This window comes from Chrysemys picta, chromosome 4, assembly GCF_011386835.1.
Source record: "Chrysemys picta bellii isolate R12L10 chromosome 4, ASM1138683v2, whole genome shotgun sequence".
In the NCBI taxonomy this organism is placed as follows: Eukaryota; Metazoa; Chordata; order Testudines; family Emydidae; genus Chrysemys; species Chrysemys picta.
In genome coordinates this window covers 13340640-13364334 of record NC_088794.1, presented here as the reverse complement: position 1 = coordinate 13364334, position 23695 = coordinate 13340640, and the positions used below count along the sequence as shown (strand labels likewise).

Sequence of the window (23695 nt, the reverse complement as noted above, 5' to 3'; positions counted from 1 at the left end):
CCCACGCACAGCCTGTGATGGGTTTGGGCCCTTTGGGGTGTCACCCGATGTGCTAGGGATTAACTGAGTCAACCTGTTCTGCCAGCCTGGGTCCCCTTTACCTGGCCTTGCTGGGTTAGGCTCACAAGCCTCTTCCAGCCAAGCACACAGGCAGGGCCACACCCAGCTGCACAGAGAGACAGACATCTGCTCTGGAAAGATTCAGCCTTTGGGGCTTGCTCCAACATTCTGGTGCCCAGTCCCTTTAAGGGGTACAAATCCAAAGGTTTTATGAAATTCGCCTCCTCCCTCAATGTGGAGGGAGATATGCACAAGTTCTCCACCCTCCCTTCCCCCCCATTAGAAATTGCATAAACGGGATTATATTATAAACAAGCAATAAGTTTATTAATTACAAAAGGTGAATTTTAAGTGAATATAAGAGATAAGACAGAACTAAGCAGATTACTGACCAAATAAAGCAGATAACTGACCAAATAAAGCAAAATACACAAGCTAAGCTCAATATACTTAAGAACCAGGTTACAAAATGTAAATTCTCATCCTAAATGTTATTTTAGGCAGGTTACAAAGTTTCTGTGGTTCAGAGTTCCAGTTAGATTGCTTTGCAGACTGGAACCCTGTCTCAGTCTGGACTCCCAGCCCTACCTTCCCTTCAGGTGGCTTTAGCAGTCTTTCTTCTTCGGCCAACAGGCCATGGAGAAGAGGAGTCCCCTTTGCCTTCCTCCCCACCCTTAAATAGGATTTACATAAGGCAGGAAACCTTTGTTTCCCAGACTCGACCCCCATTTCCTTCCAGTGGAAAGTTACAAGTCCCAGGTTTAGTATCAGGTGACAAGACCAATGTCTCTGCAGGACTGTGGCAGCCATTGCTTCTAGTCGGTCTCCAGCGTCCACAGGCAGACTGAGCTCTTTCACAGTCCATTGTCTCTGCTAATGGCCCGTTAGCCCTGGCTGGCTTTTCCACTGTTGTACCCGAAGCACTGGTTGGGGGCGACCCCCAAAGTAACACATTTGAAATACAAATATATAGTTAATATTCCTAACTTCAGATACAGAAATGATACAGGCATACAAATTGGACAGTCACATTCAGTAAATCATAACCTTTCAAATGATATCTCTCACATGAGCCATCTTGCATAAAGTATATTTGTTATGTCATATTCATATCATAAGCATATTTTCACAAAGAATTTGGAATGAAACGTCACACAGCCTATTACCTCTGTTGTGTTTGGAATGGAAATGGGGAATTGGCCTATCTTTTGATTCCCCCTTTAAACCTGAAGCTGAGTCAAGTGTATGTTTAAGCTCCCAGTGGTTTATTGCTGGAAGAACCCCATCTTATTTAAATCATTAGCTAGAAGTGGTGCTTGGATTATTCCACTTAGCTCAGAGGTAATCCACATTCCTATTCATGAGCTGGGCCGGAAGGGCTTTAGATCTTTTTAAAAGTTGAAAGAGAGGGCATGTTTGTTCTCCTTTTGTATAATGTGTGGGAGAACAGAGCTGGGACCTACCAAAGGAAAAGATCTTCAGGTACCAGTATAAGGTTTAATCAAAAGAGAGAGAATTTCCTTCTTCCTTGCTTCATTGTAACAGAAATGTAGCAGGAAGTCAGTCATTTCATCTTTCAAGCACTGTTTACAAAGTGCATAGGCATTGTCTGTTTAAGACTGGATGTTTAGCACTGGAAATGTGCTGCAATGGGACGGACTGGTTACTTCTGGGTTCTGTTCTAACTCTGCCACTGCCACGTTGTGTGACCTCATTCAAGTCTCTCAACCTCTGCCCCAGTATATCCAGAGAACTTTTTATAGATTGTAACTGACAGTTATGGCAATTTTCTGCAGTATCTTGAATAAGCCTTATTGAATTAAATTTAAGTATCTTAAAAGCTCATTGTATTAAAAATGCAAATGTTTGTTATTGTGGGATTGTATGTCATTGTATGTCATTTGTCTAGGAGACATGGCTAATGTAAACCTTGGGAAGTGTTATGAGCTTTGAAGGCTTCTTTTAAACAATGCTAGGACAAGTATGAACTTGTTAGTTGAGTAGGTTTCCTAGGGGAGTGGGGAATGCAAATGCCCACTTCCACCCCATTTATAGCTTCTCCATGGGGAGGTGATCTTTGTCTACAAACGACCTATTTCCACAGTCAAAAGGCCCAAATGGCATAAAGGAGTAACTCTCAGGTTCATGGGTGTTCTTGTTCTGAGCAAAATGAGTTATGAACTTGTGGACTGTTCATTGGCCAGAGCTTATTTGTATACTTGTAGGTTCTTTTATTGTTAATGTTTTCTCTGTAATGCTTTTGCCTTACGAATAAATGTATTTCCTTAGAAAGAGCTTTGTGGCAACATAACTGTATTTAGAAGGAGTGTGTGGCAATTGTGCTGTTTACTACCTCTAAGGAGAAAAGTAAAGCTGGTTGGCTTAGTCAGGATGACTTTGCGGGGGAATTTGCAGTGTGGCCATGGAGCTATGCAGCCAGGAAGTACCCTGTTCAGGAGCGGGAGAGAGACATGTCTCTGCTACAGAGAGGCAACAGCTGCGGTGCCGGAATACCCTAAGAATAGGTGCCCTTGCAGGACCATAGAGGGGGAATACAGGTGCAGTTGCCCTCAAATGCAACTAACCATTTTTAAAATTGTGTAATAATACTGACCCATATTTCAGGGGGAGTTGAGACTTTTCAGGGATAAAATCTTTCATGGCTTTTTTTAATTGTATTACTGTATACCTTATTTTTTTATGCTATACTTTGTATAAAGTTTAATCACCTTTTTTCTAGTTAGTTTTTTTTTTAAAGAAAGCAATTGGATTTAGATACTCCCTCTGCAGAAATATATAATGAGTGTAGGTAATGCAAGTAATAATGACTACCTAATGAAATAAAGCCTTTAAGGTAAAACATATGTCCTGCTCATAAAAACTGTGATGAAATTAGTGTCAAAACAGGTTAGATTAGTTTACTGTTTTCTGGCAAAACCACAGTAGACAAAAACCACAGTATAGCAATTAGGTTAGGTAAAGAAGAGCCCATATTCAGCTCTGATGTTGGTCAAGGTGTACCCGTACGTGTAAATAAAAAATCTATTCAATTGACTTCAATGGGTAAAACAGATTTATTTTAAAGTATGTATTTGTTTAGTAAGTCCTAAAGGGCAAATTCTGTCCCCTGATAAATGCATATGGGAACAGTTTGTGCATCGCTAAAGACAATGTGGACCATAATTTATTAAAACTAAAAGCACATAAAACCTAGGATTTTCAAAGCAGTCTAAGGGAGTTAGGTGCCCAGATCCCACTGAATTTGTATCCCTTATGCGCCTTTGAAAATCCAGACAAAATCTCATTTGTTTTTCATTTTGATAGTGTTTATTAACTGCATTGCTTTCAGCTTTGGATAGATTAGACTGGTCTGACTTTCTAGGCTCCTGCACTATCACAAAGATGGAGTTTGGCATTTCAGTGCTACAGGGGGGAAATTGGCATTTAAAATATTTATTTTTTTCAGTGTAACACATTTTCATGAGTAGTAAAATTTAGTTATTTAATAAGACTGCCCCTTATTTTTACAACATCTAATTTTACAGTTTGTATTACCCGGCAGTGTCTGCTCTAACATAATAGTAAAGTTAATAATTTTTCAAAACGTAATTTATGATTACAGATTTTAATTAGGAAAAAAGTTTGGATTCTTTTCAATAATACAATTAATGCAACGCCCCCTGTGATGGGTTGTCACTCCCAGGATGCAGTCTGGAAGCAGGTGGAACCGCTGTGTCTCCTAACCATTCAGCGGGGCTGGTCCTTCTCCCACTGCTCATCTGGTGATTCAGCCAGCCTCTCCAGGTCCTGTTATCACCCAACATGACAGCAGGTGGCGTCACACACCCAACTGAGCTACCTGAGTACTTTACCTAAGCCACTCAAGGATAGACAGACAAAACAACAGCCAGTTTCCTAGCTCCCCAGCCTTGCATCCTTGCTGGAGTATAAACCTTGTATTATACCGTCTTGCACTGCACAGGGATCCGTACAATGCAAGCTCATTAATATAGTTCGCTTTCCCGTTGATGTGTGAAATATATGCACAACAAGCCTGTGTTAACCAAGCTGAGATTTTCCCAGACGCTTCACTTAAAGACACACTGGTTAACATAAAACAAGTTTATTAACTACAAAAAGATGTTAAGTGATTATAATGACAGCAAACAGATTACCTAGCAAATAAATAAATAAACTGCAAACTAAGCCTAATATACTAGATAGATAGGATTTGAATTAGTAATTTCTCACCCTGACTGATGATACAAGCAGTCCACCAAGTTTCCATACACAGGCTAGAAATCCCTTTAGCCTGGGACCAGCACTTACCCCAGTTCAGTCTTTGTTCCCTTGTGTGGGAAGTGAGACCCTGAGATGATGTCACTCCCCACCTTATATAGTTTTTTCCATATGGCAGGAGCCCTTGGTTCCAAGCTAAGTTTCCAGCCAAGTTTGTGCAAAAATACAGGTACCAAAATGGAGTTGAGTGTCATGTGGTCTGGTCACATGCCCTTGTGGGCCTTGCTGAGTCATAGCATCCATTACTCATTGGCTGGCTGAAACGTTCACAGGAAGGCTAAGCTCTTCCATGGTCCATTGTCTTTGTTGGGGAACCATTGTTGTACCTGAAAGACTAGTTGTGGGTGTTACCTAGAGTAAGCACATTTGAAATACAAAAACATTGTCAATATTCATAACTTCAGATACAAAATTAATGCAACTACAGAAATCGGATAATCATATTTGGCAAATCATCACTTTTCCAATGACACCTCACATGACCGATCTTGTGCAAAAAGGATCATAATTATGCAATAATCCTATCATAATCATCACTATGATGAATATGGGGTGCAGTGTCCCCCCCCACATTCCTCCCTCACCAGAATTGCAGGAAATATATTAAGCACTGTTAATGAAATTATATACCCCATAACCATATTCCTCAAAATCTGAGTTCTGAAGTTTGTTTCACCTTTTCAAGAATTGCAATCCACAACTGAAACAAGGGGAAGGCAGGTATGCAGTGTTGAGACTGCATATACATACCTTCTAACTGTGGAGCTCTTAATGTTCACATAGTCAATGGAGAACAAAACGAATGCCAAACTTGCTTGGGTCTTTATGAACCGGTTTGACTATGGGTTCAACCTATCTAAAGACAAACAAACCTGTACTTTCAAGAAGCCTTGAGTGCTGGCTTAGCCACTTTCTGTGATTTGATGATTGGAGCTCTTCACTAATGACATTGTATGTCACTTTTTAAAATGGAGCCAAGTCACAAATTTTGTAAAGGAGAATGGAATTTACTGAACAGCATGTCTGTTTGCTGAAATACATTATTATTATTAAGGCCCCTGAAGAGCCAGAACATGATTCACCTTGCTTCTATAACCATCTTACAGGCACTAAGAGCCTCAATGGCTTTGAAAAGTAAATCAAAGTGTCTGGATAAAAAAATGTCACTGTTATCCATATTGATTGGAATATTATCTTAGTGTTCATCGCTCCTTGGTGTTTATCTAAGATAAAGCAAAATAATATTTGTACTAAAACCATCTGTCGTTGGTTTCCCTACGAAATTGGAATAAAGCTTTTTACCCTGAAATTCTAACATGTTTGTATATTTTACAGTCACATTAACCAGAAAACCCAGTTTGAAAATCCAGTGTTGGAAGCCAAAAGAAAAAAACAGCTAGGACAGACTGATGTTGGCCCTTCAAAACCAGGTACTTTAAGTGGCTGTTTTTCACTATTAGCTGCCGTATCTTTATGAATGAAGAGCAGTCTCAAAAGTGAAATTTTCTGGGTGTTTTAGTTCAAGTAGATCTTCATTTTGTGTTTTTTGCCATTAGTTTTAAATGTTCAGTGTGTTCCTAAATAAGTGGTTTTTCACTGTCTTCTGTTGAGATGAAAACTTGGACTAAATTAACGTGCTTTAGTGTATGGAGTATAGGGAGTCCAGAAGTTAAGTTGAAAAAAAACCGTTTTAATCGACATTTTCACATTTCTGGCATTTTGAATGCTTATTTATGAAACCTTGAAAATGTTGCTTTAATTTAGCTTGTTGTATTTAATTTTCTAGCTTTTTCAGAACAAGTTACTGGTTCTGTAGCAGACAGCAGTCATCATAGGTCAGCTTGTGTCTGTCAACATCATTAGTAAACTATGCACATATAGCCTTAACAGGCTGCAGTTGGTCAAAGCTCAACTAATGTCTGACTATTGCAAATTGAGTATGCATCTTCATATCTGAGTATGTATGCATTATTAATGCCTTAAGGCAATATTAGTGTTTCCTGTCCACTGGCCAGATTATTTGTAGTCCGTCCCCGTCCCCCCCAAATTCTAAAGCTGGTAGTCAGAACCAGCTTGAACATTCCATTTGGTTAGGCAGCAAGGGAGTTGGGCGAACCCGTCAGAGGGTGCGGATGAAGTAGCAGCACCGAATTGTTAGGTTTCTGGCTCTTACCCGTTTTGAATTGGGCCTTGTTAAGAGATTAGAGCACAGAATCAAGGGAACTGGGAATGGAGACATGATAGTTCTAGTTCCAGCTCTGCTGCTGTTCCGCTTTATGGCCTGGGCAAGTCATTTAACCTGTCGGTTCCCTTAACCTGACAGTTAAATGGGGTAATATCAGTGGCCTAGCTACCTATTTCACAGTGGTATTGCAGGGATTAACCACCCTTTGTAAAGTGCTTTGTGCATGTAAAATATTATAAAGTTGTTTTAATGCACTCTTATGGTGCATATGAACACAACACATCTGAGTGCATGCCTGTACACTTAATAAGGAATATTGCATGCTCCAACACAATTTTCAAATGCTCCTAACTTTGTCAAATCAAAGCCAATTTTTTTCACTAACCCTCACAGTGGGTTATAACCATACCCACTTTCAACCTTTAGTCCTTTCAAAACTGTCATTTGATTTTTACAGCCAAAGGTTCCTGTTTTCCACTCTTAATAATAATAATAATAATTAATAATTAATGGAGATATCCCATCTCCTAGAACTGGAAGGGACCTTGAAAGGTCATCGAGTCCAGCCCCCTGCCTTCACTAGCAGGACCAAGTACTGATTTTGCCCCAGATCCCCAAGTGGCCCCCCTCAAGGATTGAACTCACAACCCTGGGTTTAGCAGGTCAATGCTCAAACCACTGAGCTATCCCTCCCCCCGTTGCTGGTGGTTTTGGTTAAACGTTCAAAAATTTCCTCTCGCCCCATCCTGTTTTCCAACATTATGTGCATTCACAGACATGTTAATTGGATATTTTCAACCACCCTTTTCTCTTACCCTGTTGAACTATCTGGACTTACCTATGGGTCATTTCTTAGCAGAATTGCTGCTGATGACAGATCATAGAATCATAGGAATACTGGAAGGGACCCTGAGAGGTCATCTAGTCCAGTCCCCTGCCTCATGGCAGGGCTAAGTATTATCTAGACCATCCCTGACAGGTGTTTGTCTAACCTGCTCTTAGAAATCTCCAATGATGGAGATTCCACAACCTCCCTAGGCAATTTATTACAGAGTTTAACCACCCTGACAGGAAGTTTAACCCTCCGTTACTGCAATTTAAGCCCATTGCTTCTTGTCCTATCCTCAGAGGTTAAGAAAAACCATTTTTCTCCCCCCTCCTTGTAACAACCTTTTACATACTTGAAAACTGTTACCATGTCCCCCCTCAGTCTTCTCTTATCCAAACTAAATGTGTTGACTTCTCTTTACGTGCAGAACCAGAGAAGTCACTCTTCACCAGAGATCCAGCCCAACTTACAGGAGTCCTTATACGGACATCATTGAAGAAAAGCACTATGGGATTTGGTTTCACAATCATTGGTGGAGACAGACCTGATGAGTTCCTCCAGGTGAAGAATGTGCTGAAAGATGGACCTGCTGCGCAGGATGGGAAAATTGCGCCAGGTGAAGTAGCATTTCTCCATTTCAAGTGATGCTGCTTAGCCAAAAGAGAAGGAAGCAGTTGATGGGCCATGGGGAATTAGGTGACTCCACCTGCAGACATTCTTTTTGAAACAGCCCCTTACCTGAAGCTGTTGTTTATCAGAGTGGGGGAAAATATTATGCAGTGTCCAAAACCCTCAGTTAGAAAAGAAGCAATATTTTAATACAAATCCATGTTTTGGAAATTTGTGAGAGTTCAGTGGTTCTGTCTATTGCAAATCTTTTGCTGCATGTTACAAAAGATTATTATCAAGCTCAAACAATGGGCCACTTGAAGGATCCCTTGAACCTATCGTGTTCATTTTACTGTTTGTATCATTTCCTGTTTGGCGCTCCATTGTGCTGGGCAATACACACACATGCAGAAAGTAGCAGTCCATTCCCCCAAAAGCTTATGATCTAATTTAAGACAAGATTCTACAAATGAGTATAACAGTCAGAGTAGAGGAGGGATAACTCGTTAATAAATATTTATTAGATTGTAGTCCTTAATGAGCTAGCTCAAGGTGATGGTAGTATGAATGTTAAACCTTGCTGCTTATGTGCGTTGTTGTCGTGGTATAAACTGTAATATGAGTTATTTTTTTACAGTATTTGTTTCGTGAGCTTAGGGCTAGTCTTCACTTACCGGCTGGTCCGGAGGCACGCAATCGATGTTCTGGGATCGGTTTATCGCGTCTGGTTAAGACGCGATAAATCGATCCCGGATCGATCCCGGAAGTGCCCACAATCGGCGCCGGTACTCCAGCTCTCCGAGAGGAGTACGCGGCGTCGACGGGGGGAGACTTCCGGCCGCGTCTGGACCCCGGTAAGTCCGGACTAAGGTACTTCGAATTCAGCTACGTTATTAACGTAGCTGAATTTGCGTACCTTAGTCCGAAGTCCGGACTAAGTGGGGACCAGCCCTTAGTTTCCTCTGCCAATCATAGTTAATTGTTACTAATAAAATTGGAGCTGGTAGGCTGAGAATTTAAAAGGTTGAAATTATACCGTTCTATAATGTTTCTTTCTTTTGAGACTTATTAGCTTCCAGAGTTTTGATGCTGAGGTTGTGTGCAGTGTAATAATATTACAAAGATAAACTTGTGCTTTAGTTTTGTTAAAATAGTTACTGAATCTAGAGAAGTGTATAAAGAGATTTTTCTCAAATAGTTTTAACATTACATTGGACTGGCTTCTTATGATGAATTGGCCTGCTTTGTATACTTCTCCGTCTAGTATGTAAGTTACCTAGTCGCAGCTAAACTATTGTGCTTCTGCCTCTAGTACAGTGATACTCAGACTGAGTCTTGCAAGCCGCAATTGGCTCTTTGCAGCACATGATATTAAAATACTCTGTGCTTTAATTAACAATCAGGATGTTTTTACTATCTTCTTAACCAATTGTAATTGATAAAATGCTTGGTCAGTCATTTTGCTGTGATTGCTACAAGGGGAATAATTTATGTGAATATTCCATTGGTATCAGTATGTAATTTTCTTTTCTAACCTGGATTAGATTTCTTAATAATCTAGCTTCAAACTCATTTGCCGAGAGAGGCTTGAGAAACTCCAGCCACCGAGTAACCTTCCTTCCATTGGAGCAGTGAATTATTGAGATTAGTTTAGTTGCTCCTGTGCTTTGTGACACCCAGTGTTTCCATTTCTTTACATCTGGTGCCATGTTTCTTGCACCATTGTGGTCCGTTTCCATGGTAGCGACATCTTTTCAAAGGTTCCCTTATGTGTTATCTATTGTCTTCCTCTTTTCCATCTTCCATCAAGTGGTATGTAGTCAAGGGCTTCTCTAAGAGTACAGTTTTTGACATCTGCACAACATGCCCAAACCACTTCATCATTCTTTCTTGAATCATTGTCTCTACAATCTGTTGGCCAGTCCTTTGTAATCATTAGCCTTAGTGACTTTATCCCACCACAGACACTAGGTATTCTCTGTAAGCATCTCTGATGGAATGTGTTGTTTTGTATCTGCATTGTTTCCATATGTCAAGGCTGCTTCCCCACTCTGAACTTTAGGATACAAATGTGGGGGGCTGCATGAAAACTTCTAAGCTTAACTACCAGCTTAGATCTGGTCTGCTGCCACCATTTCCAAAAGCTAATTCCCTTCCCTGGGAAGCCTTGAGAAACCTTTCACCAATTCCCTGGTGAATACAGATCCAAACCCCTTGGATCTTAAAACAAGGAGAAATTAACCATCCCCCCTCCGTCCTTCCACCAACTCCTGGGGAATACAGTTCCAAACCCCTTGGATCTAAAAACAAGGAAAAATCAATCAGGTTCTTAAAAAGAAGGCTTTTAATTAAAGAAAAAGGTAAAAATCATCTCTGTAAAATCAGTATGGAAAATAACTTTACAGGGTAATCAAACTTAAAGAGCTCAGAGGACCCCCCTCTAGTCTCAAGTTCAAAGTACGGCAAACCGAGATAAACACTCTAGTAAAAGGTACATTTACAAGTTGAGAAAACAAAGGAAAACTAACACGCCCTGCCTGGCTGTTTACTTACAAGTTTGAAATATGAGAGCCTTGTTTAGAAAGATGCAGAGAACCTGGATTGATGTCTGGTCCCTCTCAGTCCCAAGAGCGAACGACTTCCCAAACAAAGAGCACAAACAAACCCCCCTCTTCCCCCCCCCCAAAGATTTGAAAGTATTTTGTCCCCTTATTGGTCCTTTGGGTCAGATGCCAGCCAGGTTACCTGAGCTTCTTAACCCTTTACAGGGAAAAGGATTTTGGAGTCTCTGGCCAGGAGGGATTTTATAGTACTGTACACAGGACAGCTGTTACCCTTCCCTTTATAGTTATGACACCATAACTGTAACTTTACATGGACAGATAGTTATCTTGACTCACAACCACCCAGGCTCCTCATTCAATATATTGTATAGGGTACCCTTATCTGTCACTGATGGAAGTGTCGGGTAGTTTTGGATGACCCAGTTTTGGGAGCAGTTGGCCATTTTGTTACACCCACCCCACTCATTCAGCCAACATCTGTCCAAACTGACTGTGGCAAGTGTGAGAATTTAAGGGCTAGTTTCAGAAGTTGCTGATGTGCCACTGCCAGCAGCTATGTTTGTATGCCAGATAATTAGAATCATTCAAAATATTTCCTAAAATTAAAACATAAAAATAAAAATTGAACTTTATAATAATCCTTTGCACCCCGCCACACCATTTTTGCAAGGATCTCTGTGTGCTTTACAAATCCCCTGTTAAGTGATTTTTGTTCTCATCTTACATGTGGGGGACAGAGAGGTGGAGTCATTTGGCATAAGTCACCTACTGAGTCAGTGGCAGAGACAAGTACTAATGACTGAATCTCACAGCCCTTCTTAAAAACGTAAAATAGATAGAAAGTGTGTTAAGAGTGTGGAGGTTATCTTGTAGAGGGAGCAGAGCTTGGGGAGACATGCTGATATGCACAGAACGGTGGGTGCCCTCTTTTCTCACTCCTCCTTTCTGTGGCAACCTTGGTGTGAAAGAGAGGAAGAAATAAGACAAAGGTCAAAGGAAATATATACTTGTGAAAAAAGTGTTAGTGAGATTTTTAGTCCTGAGCATTTGGGTATTCGAGATGTGTGTAAAGTATACGTCTTATCTTTCTGTAGGGAGAGCACAGGAGAAGCAAGGACAGCAGGGACTGGATGCTACTAGTTATTCCTTCTGTGTAATGAGTAGGAATTTTTCAGTCCATGCATCATTCACAACTCTACTTTGATTCCATAAAGGCAATACACTTTCCTAAACAAAAAAAGAGAGGGTGTACTTTCTGTATGCTGCTGCTGCTTCTGTCTGGAGAGTAAGATCTAGTCATTCTAGTGATACGTTGCATTGCATTTCCATTGCACAAATTCTGTCAATCACGGAGCAACATTTTTTCAGCTCAAAGGCTATAAATAAGACAGAAAAGAGGTTTTTTTGCTCGTATTTGGACATGATGCCTACACTTTAACAAAGCTTCTTGAAAATCCATGTCACTTCAGTGGCTTTTACTTTCTAGTGGTTCCATGCATTGCTGCTAATCCACCTGCAGTATGTGTTACCTGTCAGTTTTTCCTACCAGGCACTTGTAAGGCAAGGAATCCAGTAAAGAAAGCACTCAAAGCACAAGTAGGCAACACTTGCGATGAGAGTGGTTCCTGCGCAGTATGTGCAGTAAAGATAAAGGTTGGTGGTTCTAGCAAATCACACACTATGCTCTGCTATATTTGAAGTGGCATAGCAAGGATTTCCTGCATTTGTGGACAGCACCTGTTCTCATCAGCTGCAGGCATTTGTAGGGAATGTCTGTGCTTACTTGTCTTTAATGCACACATTCCTGTACTATGAATTCTCTTGAACTTACAGCTGTAGATTATGTTACTGTCTCTCCAGTTTAATAAAGGAACAGAATTTGTATAGCTTACTCTTTCTATTTAAGTATATTTTCCCCCCTCCATGATGATGCAATACTGATGCCTTCATAAAATTCTTAGTCCATTGCCATGAAATACAAACTCCACAACATGAAGAAAAAGGAAGCAAAACTTAACATTGACATCTTCCTGAGCAAACGCAAGAAACAAAGTATTCTCCTCAGAGGGCTCACTATCTATAACCCTCTGACCACAACATATAATTCCAAATATAGCGAACAGCTCTGCAGAAGGACTTCAGAAAAACTGAGGAACCATCTCCTGCGCTTCACATACTGCAGAAGGGACACCCCAAACAAGAAATCATCACATACTCCCATACACTGGAAAGAAAAAATCAGGAAACCTACCTGGAGATCATGGAAAAAACCCAAAACTATTAATTAAAAAAAACAAAAACAAACAACCCAAACCTGGTGACAGCTGTCCAGCACAGAAACAAAGAGTGGAACCAGCTACAACTCCACAATCCACAGAACACAAACACTGGGCAAAACCATGGCACCAGAACCCACATTGACACTACACAAAACCCCAACATCATCGATTTATTAAGACTATTCAGCTCCAGTTGAATAATCTGTACTCCCCAAGTGATTGAATTTCTGCCCCATGGCAGAACCTGATACCATACTAACGTGGAGAACTAGAAGAATTCTTTCGCTGACTCAGTCTCAAATAATTCTTTCACAATGATGACACCCTTACCTACCACATCCCCATCAACAGTCAGAAGAAAAAAAGAATCATCTGACTGGGCACCCCACAGTGGACGAAACCACACACTTAATCATTACGCTGATTGCTTCAGGAAAAAAATGGACACTGAAATTCTTAACAAAGATCACATCCACCACAATCTCTCCACTGCTGAGAGGACAGCTATGCAGTCCCTGAAATCCAACCACCAGATAGTGATCAAACCAGCAAACAAAAGGGGTGCCGTCATAGTTCTGCCCCCATAAATACTACGGGTGGGTGAAACCAGACAATCACTATGCTCTCCAATGAATTCACACAGAAAAATGATAAGTCCAAAACCACCGTATCATCTGGGGGCAACACTTTTCACAAAACAATCACTGTATATCTGACTTCTCAGTTCTCATCCTCAGAGGAAACATGCACAAACACGTTCAAAAGAAGCATGGATTCTTAAATTCATAGGTTTGCTAGACATAAAAGTCATGGTCTTAATAAAGATACTGCATGTACGACTTTTACAACAATCTGTAACCCCCCTTCTTTGTCCTTTGACTGGAGAGGTGTTAACGGGCCACTTCACCTTGAATGGTCTCCTAGACTGTGTGTTAACTACTTATGCAAAACAATCTTTTCCACCTTGTATTTAGTTATGACACTGAGTACTTTTCCCAGACCTGAAAAAGAGCTCTGAATAGATCAACAGCTTGTCTTTCACCAATAGAAGTTGATCCAAAAAAAAGATTACTGTACCCACCTTGTCTCTCTGGTCCATTGCCAGGCAGACATTGTACTGAATACCCTATTTACATTTTTTTTGGCAAAGTCAGATATTTTGATAGCACTTTCAGTAGCGTGAGCAATCCTGCGCCTTTGAATCCTGAGGTGTCCACTTAAAATCTGAAGAGGATTGGTTCCCACATAAATACTTAATGCTCAACTTTTCTGTTAGGAAAACCAAAATTTGTTGTCCGCAACTTCACACTCTCAAATGACCCTATAACAAATTTCTGTATGCACATGCACCCTAGCCCATGGCCACAAAGCCTCCCGATGAAGGAAAAATATCACAGGGAAGTAAGTTTTGATTATCAGCTTCTGAAAGCTCTGGTTAATAAATAACAATGAATAATACAGTTAAAAAAACAAATTCCCTGAGTGGCCTTTATAAGAAACAAAAAAATTATTCAGGGAACAGCCTTTTCCTTTCAAAGGAACATGCACTAATCACCATTTTAAAGGATTGGGGTGACTTCAAGACTAATAACATTTGCTCTTCTAAGTCTTGATTTTTTTTTTTAACTCTCCTTTTCCAGTTCTGAGCTGAGATGAGTCGCAGCTGCTCTTCATTCTTGCAGGATTTTCTAATTTTAGATTCTGGTTTATCTTAACCATGCATGACATAACAGCGGGCTTATGTGGCATTGCATATTATTATTGTATATTTAAATTGCTTACATGAGGGCTGTGGAAACATTTGACTTAAATCTTCCTTGGCTGTGTTGCTTGTTCCTTCATTTTTCTCAAGTTCTCTCTCTCGTTCAATTTAAATTTAAAAAAAGGATAAAACAGATTGTCAGTATATAAGTGCAATATGCATTCGCTTACCAACTTATTTGAATGAAACACTTCCTGTGGCTTGCATGTGATCTAATTATTAGAGCACTGGACAGAGACTTGGGAGACCTGAATTCTATTCCCGGCTCTGCCCTGGCTTGCTGGGTGACCTTGGGAAAATCACATTTGCTCTGTGCCCCATATTCCCCATCTGTAAAATGAAGATAGTGATACTGATCTCCTTTGTAAAGCACTTTTGAGATCTGCTGATGAAAAGTGCTATATAATAGGTATTATTTATTCCATTAACATTTACAAATATATGGCCTTCTCCCTGGAAAGTAACCATTTATTTCAGCTCTATTTCTGCTTTTTAAGCTATACATAAGTATATACTCTCCTGTATAAACAGCTTCATAAGATTTAGGACTTGTTCAGTCATTTATTGAATGTCTCTGCTCCCTGTATACATGTAATGTAAAAACACTGCATTTTCTCTGCCTGGGAGCAAATTTGGATCCAGGTCTATGTTGTGAGTGGTCGCTGCCAAAAGTAAAATGCCAAATGTTAAAACTGACAGCAGTAGGAATAAATAAAGCAACACAGAATGGGCAAGTGAGGAGGCAAGAGAGGTGAGAAAACCCTGCACAGTGTGAGGAATTAAGCACATTGTGGATATTAGTTACAGTGGTTTAATTAAATTGTCTCTGGAACCTATAATTTATACTGCCTTCACTAAGATGTGTTCCCATACCCCTGTGTATTGGATAACCACTCTTACTGTTCTGGTAAGAAAATAACTTTATACTTAACAGCTTTAATACTAATTCAGATAACAAAAGAACTTAGTGACTAATTCCTATCTCTGCTGCTGACCTGTGCTTTGACCTTGGCAAGCTACTTTTCTTGTCTTTCATATTCCCCATATGTAAAAATGAGGATAGTATCTTACCATTATTGTACAGTGCTTTGAGATTTTCATATGGAAAATAGTATGTCTGTACATATAATTGCTCTTATATAAAGAGTTATTATTTTGGGGACAAAGAAACCTAAGTGTCATAGGGGTAGCTGTGTTAGTCTGTATCCACAAAAATAACGAGGAGTTTGGTGGCACCTTAAAGACTAACAGATTTATTTGGGCGTAAGCTTGCGTGGGTAAAAAATCCCCACTTCTTCAGACGCATTGAGTGAAAATTACAGATACAGGCATAAATATATATTGGCACATGCAGAGAAGGGAGTTAACTTACAACTCCCTTCTCTGCATGTGCCAATATATATTTATGCCTGTATCTGTAATTTTCACTCCATGCATCTGAAGAAGTAGGTTTTTTACCCATGAAAGCTTATGTCCAAATAGGCCTAAATGATTGGCCAGTTTGCTAACTGGAAATATTTCCATGCTCAAAAATGTTCACATGCTGAAACAGACTTCCAAGATGTAACGCTGCTATTTAATATGCACAGATGAGAATGTATTTTCAGTCGAAGCAAAATACAAATACAAAATACAGAGAGGCACTCAGGGAACTGTGTGTAGAATCTTAGTTTAAGTTTAGCCAATCCAACAGAAACCAGAAAAAAAAATCTCATTCATTCTGGATTGAGTTTAGACTGTTGTATAACATGAATTTAAGTATAAGACAGCTGCTTGAACTAATGTGTGCACTGTTTCCTTTTCTGAAGCCCATATAGTGTCATTCTCTAAATCTGCGGCAGATTAAATTTTATATATTTAGAAGAGTCTTTTTAATTTAGTAGTCTATATTTCAGCTAAGAGAAAATCCTACCATTCTGGTAGCATATGGCTTAGGGGAATGACACAGCCCCCTATTCACTAATATCTTAAATAATTGCCCATAATCTCGCTTTGTAGTTACTAAAGGGATGGTAAGTGTTTCATTCTGTGCCGTAGATTAGAATATTTGAAAAGTGGATATGGTTTAGTTTCTGATTTTAATGATGTTGAACTCATTTTTATAACAGGTGACGTCATTGTAGACATAAATGGCAGCTGTGTCCTTGGCCATACCCATGCAGATGTTGTTCAGATGTTTCAGCTAGTTCCTGTCAACCAGTATGTGAATATGACTTTGTGTCGTGGTTACCCGCTTCCTGATGACAACGAAGATCCTGCTGTAGACATCGTTACAGCTACACCCATCATCAATGGCCAGCCAATGACCAAGGGAGATATCTGCATAACCAGCCAAGATTTAATACCTGGAACAGTCATTTTAGACCAAAATGGGAAACCGGGTCACATTTTGGTTAATGGTCGCCTGAACAGCCCTTCCATGGACCCAAATGAACAGAGGATCTCCGTATCCTCTCCAGGAGGCTCCCAGCCAGAACTAATCACTATTCCTCTGGTCAAGGGCCCTAAAGGATTTGGGTTTGCAATCGCAGACAGCCCTACAGGGCAGAAAGTGAAGATGATTTTAGACAGCCAGTGGTGCCACGGCCTTCAGAAGGGAGATGTAATCCAAGAGATTTACCATCAGAACGTACAAAACTTGACACATCTGCAGGTGGTGGAGGTGCTGAAGCAGTTTCCAGTGGGAGCCGAGGTCCCGCTGCTTATCTTAAGGGGAGGTGGGTAGGAATGAGACTTTATTATAATTTATCCTGTCTAATATGGAGGTGTTTAGAAAGTGATATCTAAGCACTGTACAAAGCTTTAAAAAGAAGAAAACGGGCTGTCAGCTCAATTCTCTACCCTGCTCTAGGTGTAAACCATGCCCCTGGTATTGAGCATGTTATTAGTTCTATGTTTTACTGTAGATTTGATTGTAGGCTGCTCCTGAATGCACAGTCTGTTCTGGCTCTTCAGGGAATATTAGGGCAAAGGTGCACATATCACAGACTGACCTGAAGATAGCAAGGAATAGGGCCTTTTCTTTCTCCTTTTGTGGGTGGTCCGGAGGCTTTGGCTTATGCTATGAAGGTGATCGCAGGCATCTTGGAGGGAAGCGTCTTTAAGATAACATGGGCCTTGCCACCTGGAACTCTGGAAAGTTCTCGTTTTTGCGTGTATTTCTCTCTCTTAATTGCTGTTCATTGCAGATCGGAATATCTCCTCTCCCAATAGACTAACTGGTAATTAGCGTGCATTTGCCAGAAGGCTCAGTCTGATGGCTGCCAGACAGGACCCTTTCTGTGCAGTTTCCTGGTTATTAATGAGCTCATTGGTGCCCTCTATAACTTGTTTTTTCTTCTATTTTTTTATATCTGTTATTTGATTCCTGAGAATATTCATATTGTATTATTTATAGTGACTTACCTTATTGCAGCAAAACGCAATATATTATCTTACTGACATTATCTCACCCTTTATATTGCCAACAGAGGCAAAGGAAATGGGCACAGGCTGTTTTATCAAAGATCCCCACAGGGATTGCCGCTGATGCCCATGATATAATCTCAGCCCACAAAATAATTGACCCTTTTTGAGGATATGTGATGCAGTAACCATAATAATACTTGGCATTTATATGACCTAATTTGTCGAAGCACCTCAACTTAATTATTAATTATCAACACTTAATTATTCATAATAATAATGTAAAATCTCAGGACACACATTAACAAATTAACCCTTCTGCCCCCTGGTGCCTCTGAACAAACTGACACCCAGAAGTTAGCGATTTATCCAAGGTCACGCAGTCATTCAGCTTAGTCAGGAAGAGAACCAAGAATTCCCCCTTCCTAGTTCTCTTTTCCAGATCATGTCTCCATTCTCCGTTTCTGAGCAGCTGATGTTGTTTTTATTGGAATGAACTCTAGAATGTTCTTCATGTGAGCATTCTATGCAAATGGGGCATCTTTTCTTTTATCTTGAGAAACTTTTATCTTGTTCACTCTTTTGTTTCTCTCTTCTTCTCTGGACACCCTGACAGCACCTGTCAATGGGGCAGATAAACCATAGTAAAATATCATTACTGTACCATTGTTTATGCCCATCTTGCTATGTTGTAGAGATTTCAGCACTCCACTCGGAGGAAAAGTGCTGATTGATCTGATTTGCTTTTCCTGACTAAACAAACACAACATTCACTTCCCCTCTATGGCTTACTGTAAGGTATAGGCTGACTACCTATTAATACTCTGTGGATAGTGTGCTGGAGACCAGCATAAAGCGACATTTTTTTCTGCTGAGAGGCAGAAATCAAGTCTAACATTCATTTCTACATGCTGGGAGGGCAGAATTCAGTTTAGCTATAGCTTCTTCCATGCTGACTAGTGCTCATGGAACATTTATAAAGGCAAGAAGGACACTGTGCTGGTGTCGTCATTTTAGTCACCAATCCTGAAGGCCCCCCTTTACCCTCACCACCCTGAATGGACCATGAGTACTATTGGCTATAACCGTATCTGCCAACTGCTCAAACAAAACACTAGAAGTAGAGAGACAAATAACACATTTGCCTAACACATATTAACGTGATGGGTAAAGAAGAATAGGCAAGGGCCTGATCCAAAGCCCAGTAAACAAATAAACGGCTTCCCATTGACGTCAATAGTTTTTGGGTCAGAGCCTGTAAGAACAAGCCAACTGTCACATTGACAGCTCCTCTTTGTTAATATATCTCCATCTAGAAAGCTACCAGGGATTCAGCATTGTTGGCCCTGTGGGAAGCACAACAGAGCCTTGTCACAGTGATGACCTGTATTGTAGAAACTTGTTTGCAAGGTGAGATCTGACCCTCAGAGCCCCTTGCAGGCTCTTCTTCCAGCCTCAGAAAAACCACCTCAAAAATATGCCTAGCATTTGCAAAGACACCAAAGTCTTCACTATATAAGTGTTACCATTTCCAGTTTGACTAGCAATGAGGGAAAAAATCAGATTTCTTTGGTAGTAAATAGTGTTCTACCAGCCAAACTCATTAACTTACCTCAGCACATTAATTGGAGTATGTATCCTCAAACCACAGGCCCTGGCAGCATGAGAAATGTGTGTTGTTTGTTAGTTGCCATTTAAGGGACCTCTGCTAGTCAATATTGTTGGGCAAGTAAATATTCACTTAGAATTTTAAAAGAATCATAGAACATCTAGCAAACCTTATGCCTTCACCAGGGGAGTGAATGAACAGTGATGAGTTGCAAGCCAAGAATAAAAGCTGAGCATATTGGCTCTGTTCAATGTAAAATAGTGGGTTTTTAATAATTAAAGTTGCTTCTTATATTCAGATATTTTCCTCTTTTTTCTTTAGGTCCCCCCTCACCTGCTAAAACTGCCAAAGTGGTGAGTATTGAAGTTATCCAGATGATTATATTTATTGTGTAGTGCTGATGGACAGACTTGATTTTTCAGGCACAAAATAACAGATTCATGGGTCTCCATGGCAGCCTGTTAACTAACTTACTGATCCCTGAGTTCTTCTGTGTGTTCAGGCACAGGTGTCCTCTGACTGCCAGACAGGCATGGAGTGTGCTACAATAGACGCGTCTGTGATCTCTGGACCATTTATACAAGATGCAGGGGGCTCCTACAGGCTATGCCAGGCTATCTGTGGTTTTTAGTCATCCAGTTACAGACTGCTGTTAATTTTTTTTCTACTTGTTTGGATGGAGGTTCTGCTTGTTGTCTCTCTAAGGATAATTTTTTCAAAATGCTATTTAGCCACAAACAGATCTCCAGTGTATCTGGTGAAATTCTCTATATTTACCCTCAACCTCATGGGAATAAGTAAGATCAGTTCTTAAGGATCATAGATTATTATGCACATCACATCAGATACATGAAACGGATCCTCGTTTCATTGACAGTGATTGTTAGTGGGGAGAGAGAGGGAAGCTGCCTTTGTGTGTCCTGTCTAGCTAGGAACTCAAATAACTTGATGGTTGTGGGTTCTGCTTTCTTCCCTTGAAAATGTAGGGTTTTTTATATTGTTAGATAACATAGAAAACAAAGCAGCCTTGAGCACATCTGTAACCTTCGTCTAAAGAATCTACATCACTTAAAGGAGAAGCGGGATCAGTTATCTCTCATTATCAGAGTAGGAATCATTTCCAGGATTAGCGTTGCGGTGAAGAACAAAAAAGGATCGAAGAGCTTGATTGTGAGGCTGCATGTAGCATTGGTGGTCTGTAGGTAAACACTGCATTGTAACTCAAATGTCTTCATGTTCCCAGACTCAGATACTTGCATCGCACCTGAAAACATGTATTTATTTTTTTTAAATAAGTAAACCCATAGTTTAACATCTTCCCATGTGCTTACTTTATCCCATTTTCACAACCCGCTCTCTCACCCTCATCCTGATCTCCTTTTAGGAGTCTGCAGTGATTATTCATTATCAAAGCTTTGTTGCCCGACACAAATTAATTTCCCTATGTAAAGGCTGTCAGGATGGCTATTGAAGGGAAAACAACACATAATGTTTCATTTTTCTCTTGCTAATTGCCTGCACCATGTATTCAAATTTTCCTTTAGAAGTTTGCATTTTACTTTCTTGGGAGAATTTTATGTTTTGTTTTATGAGAAACCTCCAAAAATAAACTTCAGTGTTCCCCACTTGAGTGCCTAGTGTATCACCATTTCCTTTTGTGTTTGAATGGGCAATTTATATTTTCCCAGAGTCATCAAGGTGTCTGTATTTCTGATATTCATTGTTGGAAAAGATTGGTCCACTAGGAATATCTTTGATTTAAATAGGATCTGGTGGAAAGAAAATTGTACAGCCTTTGGCTTAATGAAATACACTGGAGGTCAAAGAATAAAGGTTGTTAATAGGAATCTGTTATGTTGTGGAAGAGACTGCTTTTCAGCATGGGGTTCATTAGAGCCCATATATGCCCTTCTGATGTGGGGGAAGGAGGGGGGAAGCCTTTCAGGAATTGTCATTTCGGCAAGAAGAATTCTTGTGCATTGCAGTTCACTGCATTTTAACAAAACCTCCATTCCCATGGTATAGAAGTAAATTCTTTCTCAGCCATGGCTGCACAGTGCAAATACATTAATTCATTTCTAACCTGAAGCCAAGGCTGTTGCTGACAGTTAACTGTGGAGATAACATGAGTGTGTCAGCTCTACACATTTAAAACAGAGCATAACCTGCAAAAAATTGCTAATTTAATTCCTAAGCAGAAACACAGCTGCTAAAAAGACATTCCCCGAATAAAAACTTTGCAATATAAAAACACCTACCAGTCATAATTCAATGCACTATGTGCACACATGCTAAAAATACTTGAGAAATAACATTACAGTGCATGTGCAGTAGCAGTTTCCCTGAACGAAACCCAATGCTCAGTGGCATTAATTCACATCATGAGCTAGTTCAGTTAAAAAAGGCCAAGGTCTTATGTCTATAAACATGTAAAAAGTCTCAAACTATTGAACCCTGTGGGGGATTTTCTTCTGCTCTCAAAAGGGCAGACCTGAATCTAATCTAACTTTGTTTATATTAAACACACACATGCACTGCCACACTGAGACTTTTCAGGTTGGATTTCAGCCTACAGCAAACATTTAAAGTCATCTTGCTATATCAACCTTTGGAAATAAGGATTTGAAACCACGGAGATGGCTGTAATGTCACTTCCAACTGTAGTGTTGTGATGAGTCTTTCCTGCTATCCTATCTAAGGGAGGAATTCTGTGTTTAAATTTTCTTAACTTTGTTTAATTGCTCCTGAATATTTTCCCTCTTCTTCAGGGAGATTTCCGTCAGAGGATGAAGAGTTTGTTTACAGAATTTTTTAGAGAGGCAAACTAGTAGAACCTGGCTTGCATGCAAAAACAAAACCTCAGTTCTGCGCTAACCAATACTGAGCTTTTGCATAGAAACTAGAATAGGGCTCTAGATTTAAAAACTTCCAGGGTGCAACAAATGGATGAAACTGGGAGCACTGATTTAGCAGAGACTATGAGCGACAAGTAATAAGACATCAGAAAATCAACACTGAAACCTTAAACTTATCCCTTGGTTTCCTGCTATATCTCAGGTTCTTTCAGGATTCAGATTCTAGAAAATAGGTAGATACTTGTTTTCTCCACTGCAACTTCATAGCTCAGCTGTTCAGAAGAAGTGCCTCAACCTACCACTCTGTGGGTTTGTTTGACTACTGCAGTTTGGTCAATTCCAATTCATTACAAAAGTTAGACGTGCTAAACAGATCCACTTCTTTTGAAAACCTGATACTGATCATCAGAGAAAATGGTTGAGAGTTAATGCTTTTTCATGTGCACTACATCCCTTGCTTTCTGGTTATTGTAGAAAGTGCTCAGTTGCCATTATCTTGCAGAAGGTAAGTAGCTGCAGCATTCCTTACCTCTATGCTGTTCATCTGTACACTGATCAGAGATCAGCAACTGCTTGACAGGGGGCAAGATTTCAGGATAGATACTCAAATTATTTTCAGTTGTAGATGCCAAATTAACCTAGAAGAGAATACTTGATGTTTTCCACCTTCAGATGGAACAAATGAAATTAACATAGTTCAGTGACTTTCTGGAAGAAGATTTTTATAGACACATCTCCCTGCATTTCACACTGAAATCAATCGGTCAGCAGTTATGTTCAAGGACCACTTAAAGAAGTTTGTAGTAAGAGTAATATAAACTGACTGACTGGGGCAATCTAGGCCATGGACTCAAACATTTTCGTAGCATGGAACGCATTTTAATTGTCTTCGGTTCACCACCTTTCCTGTTCACAATTGCATAGTTACCTCTTTAACAATTCATGATTGTATAATATTCCTATGATAAATGCAGCAAATACATACATGGAAAACTGACACTGGAGAAGAACTTAATGTATTTTTAGCTTTCTGATGCAGTTTGGCAGCTTGGAATTAGGAGAACCAGCACCTTGTGACCAGCCAGCAATCTGCAGCCCACCTGCAGTGTTATGCAGACCAGAGTTTGGGAAATGCCAGCCTAAAAGATGTTCTCTGAGATCCACAACCTTATTACCAAGTAAAGGGAAAAAAATAAAAGCCTTATACTCTGTATATGTTGAGTCCTTTTCAGTTGTGTG

General features: G+C 40.0%; 1 protein-coding gene across 7 annotated transcripts in view; it reads left to right on the top strand.

The window, feature by feature from the left end:
• The window catches only part of MAGI3 (membrane associated guanylate kinase, WW and PDZ domain containing 3), a 230134-nt gene that overhangs the window by 155102 nt on the left and 51337 nt on the right, over positions 1 to 23695 (top strand). For all 7 annotated transcript variants that reach the window (XR_010600370.1, XR_010600371.1, XR_006175059.2 and 4 more), the window contains 4 exons: positions 5695 to 5789; positions 7801 to 7989; positions 16696 to 17304; positions 19923 to 19954. Coding sequence is in view for 3 of the 7 variants with exons in the window: in XM_005303533.4 (XP_005303590.3) it covers positions 5695 to 5789; positions 7801 to 7989; positions 16696 to 17304; positions 19923 to 19954 (925 nt within the window). In the remaining 4 variants the exon portion in view is untranslated. The remainder of the gene's footprint in view (positions 1 to 5694; positions 5790 to 7800; positions 7990 to 16695; positions 17305 to 19922; positions 19955 to 23695) is intronic.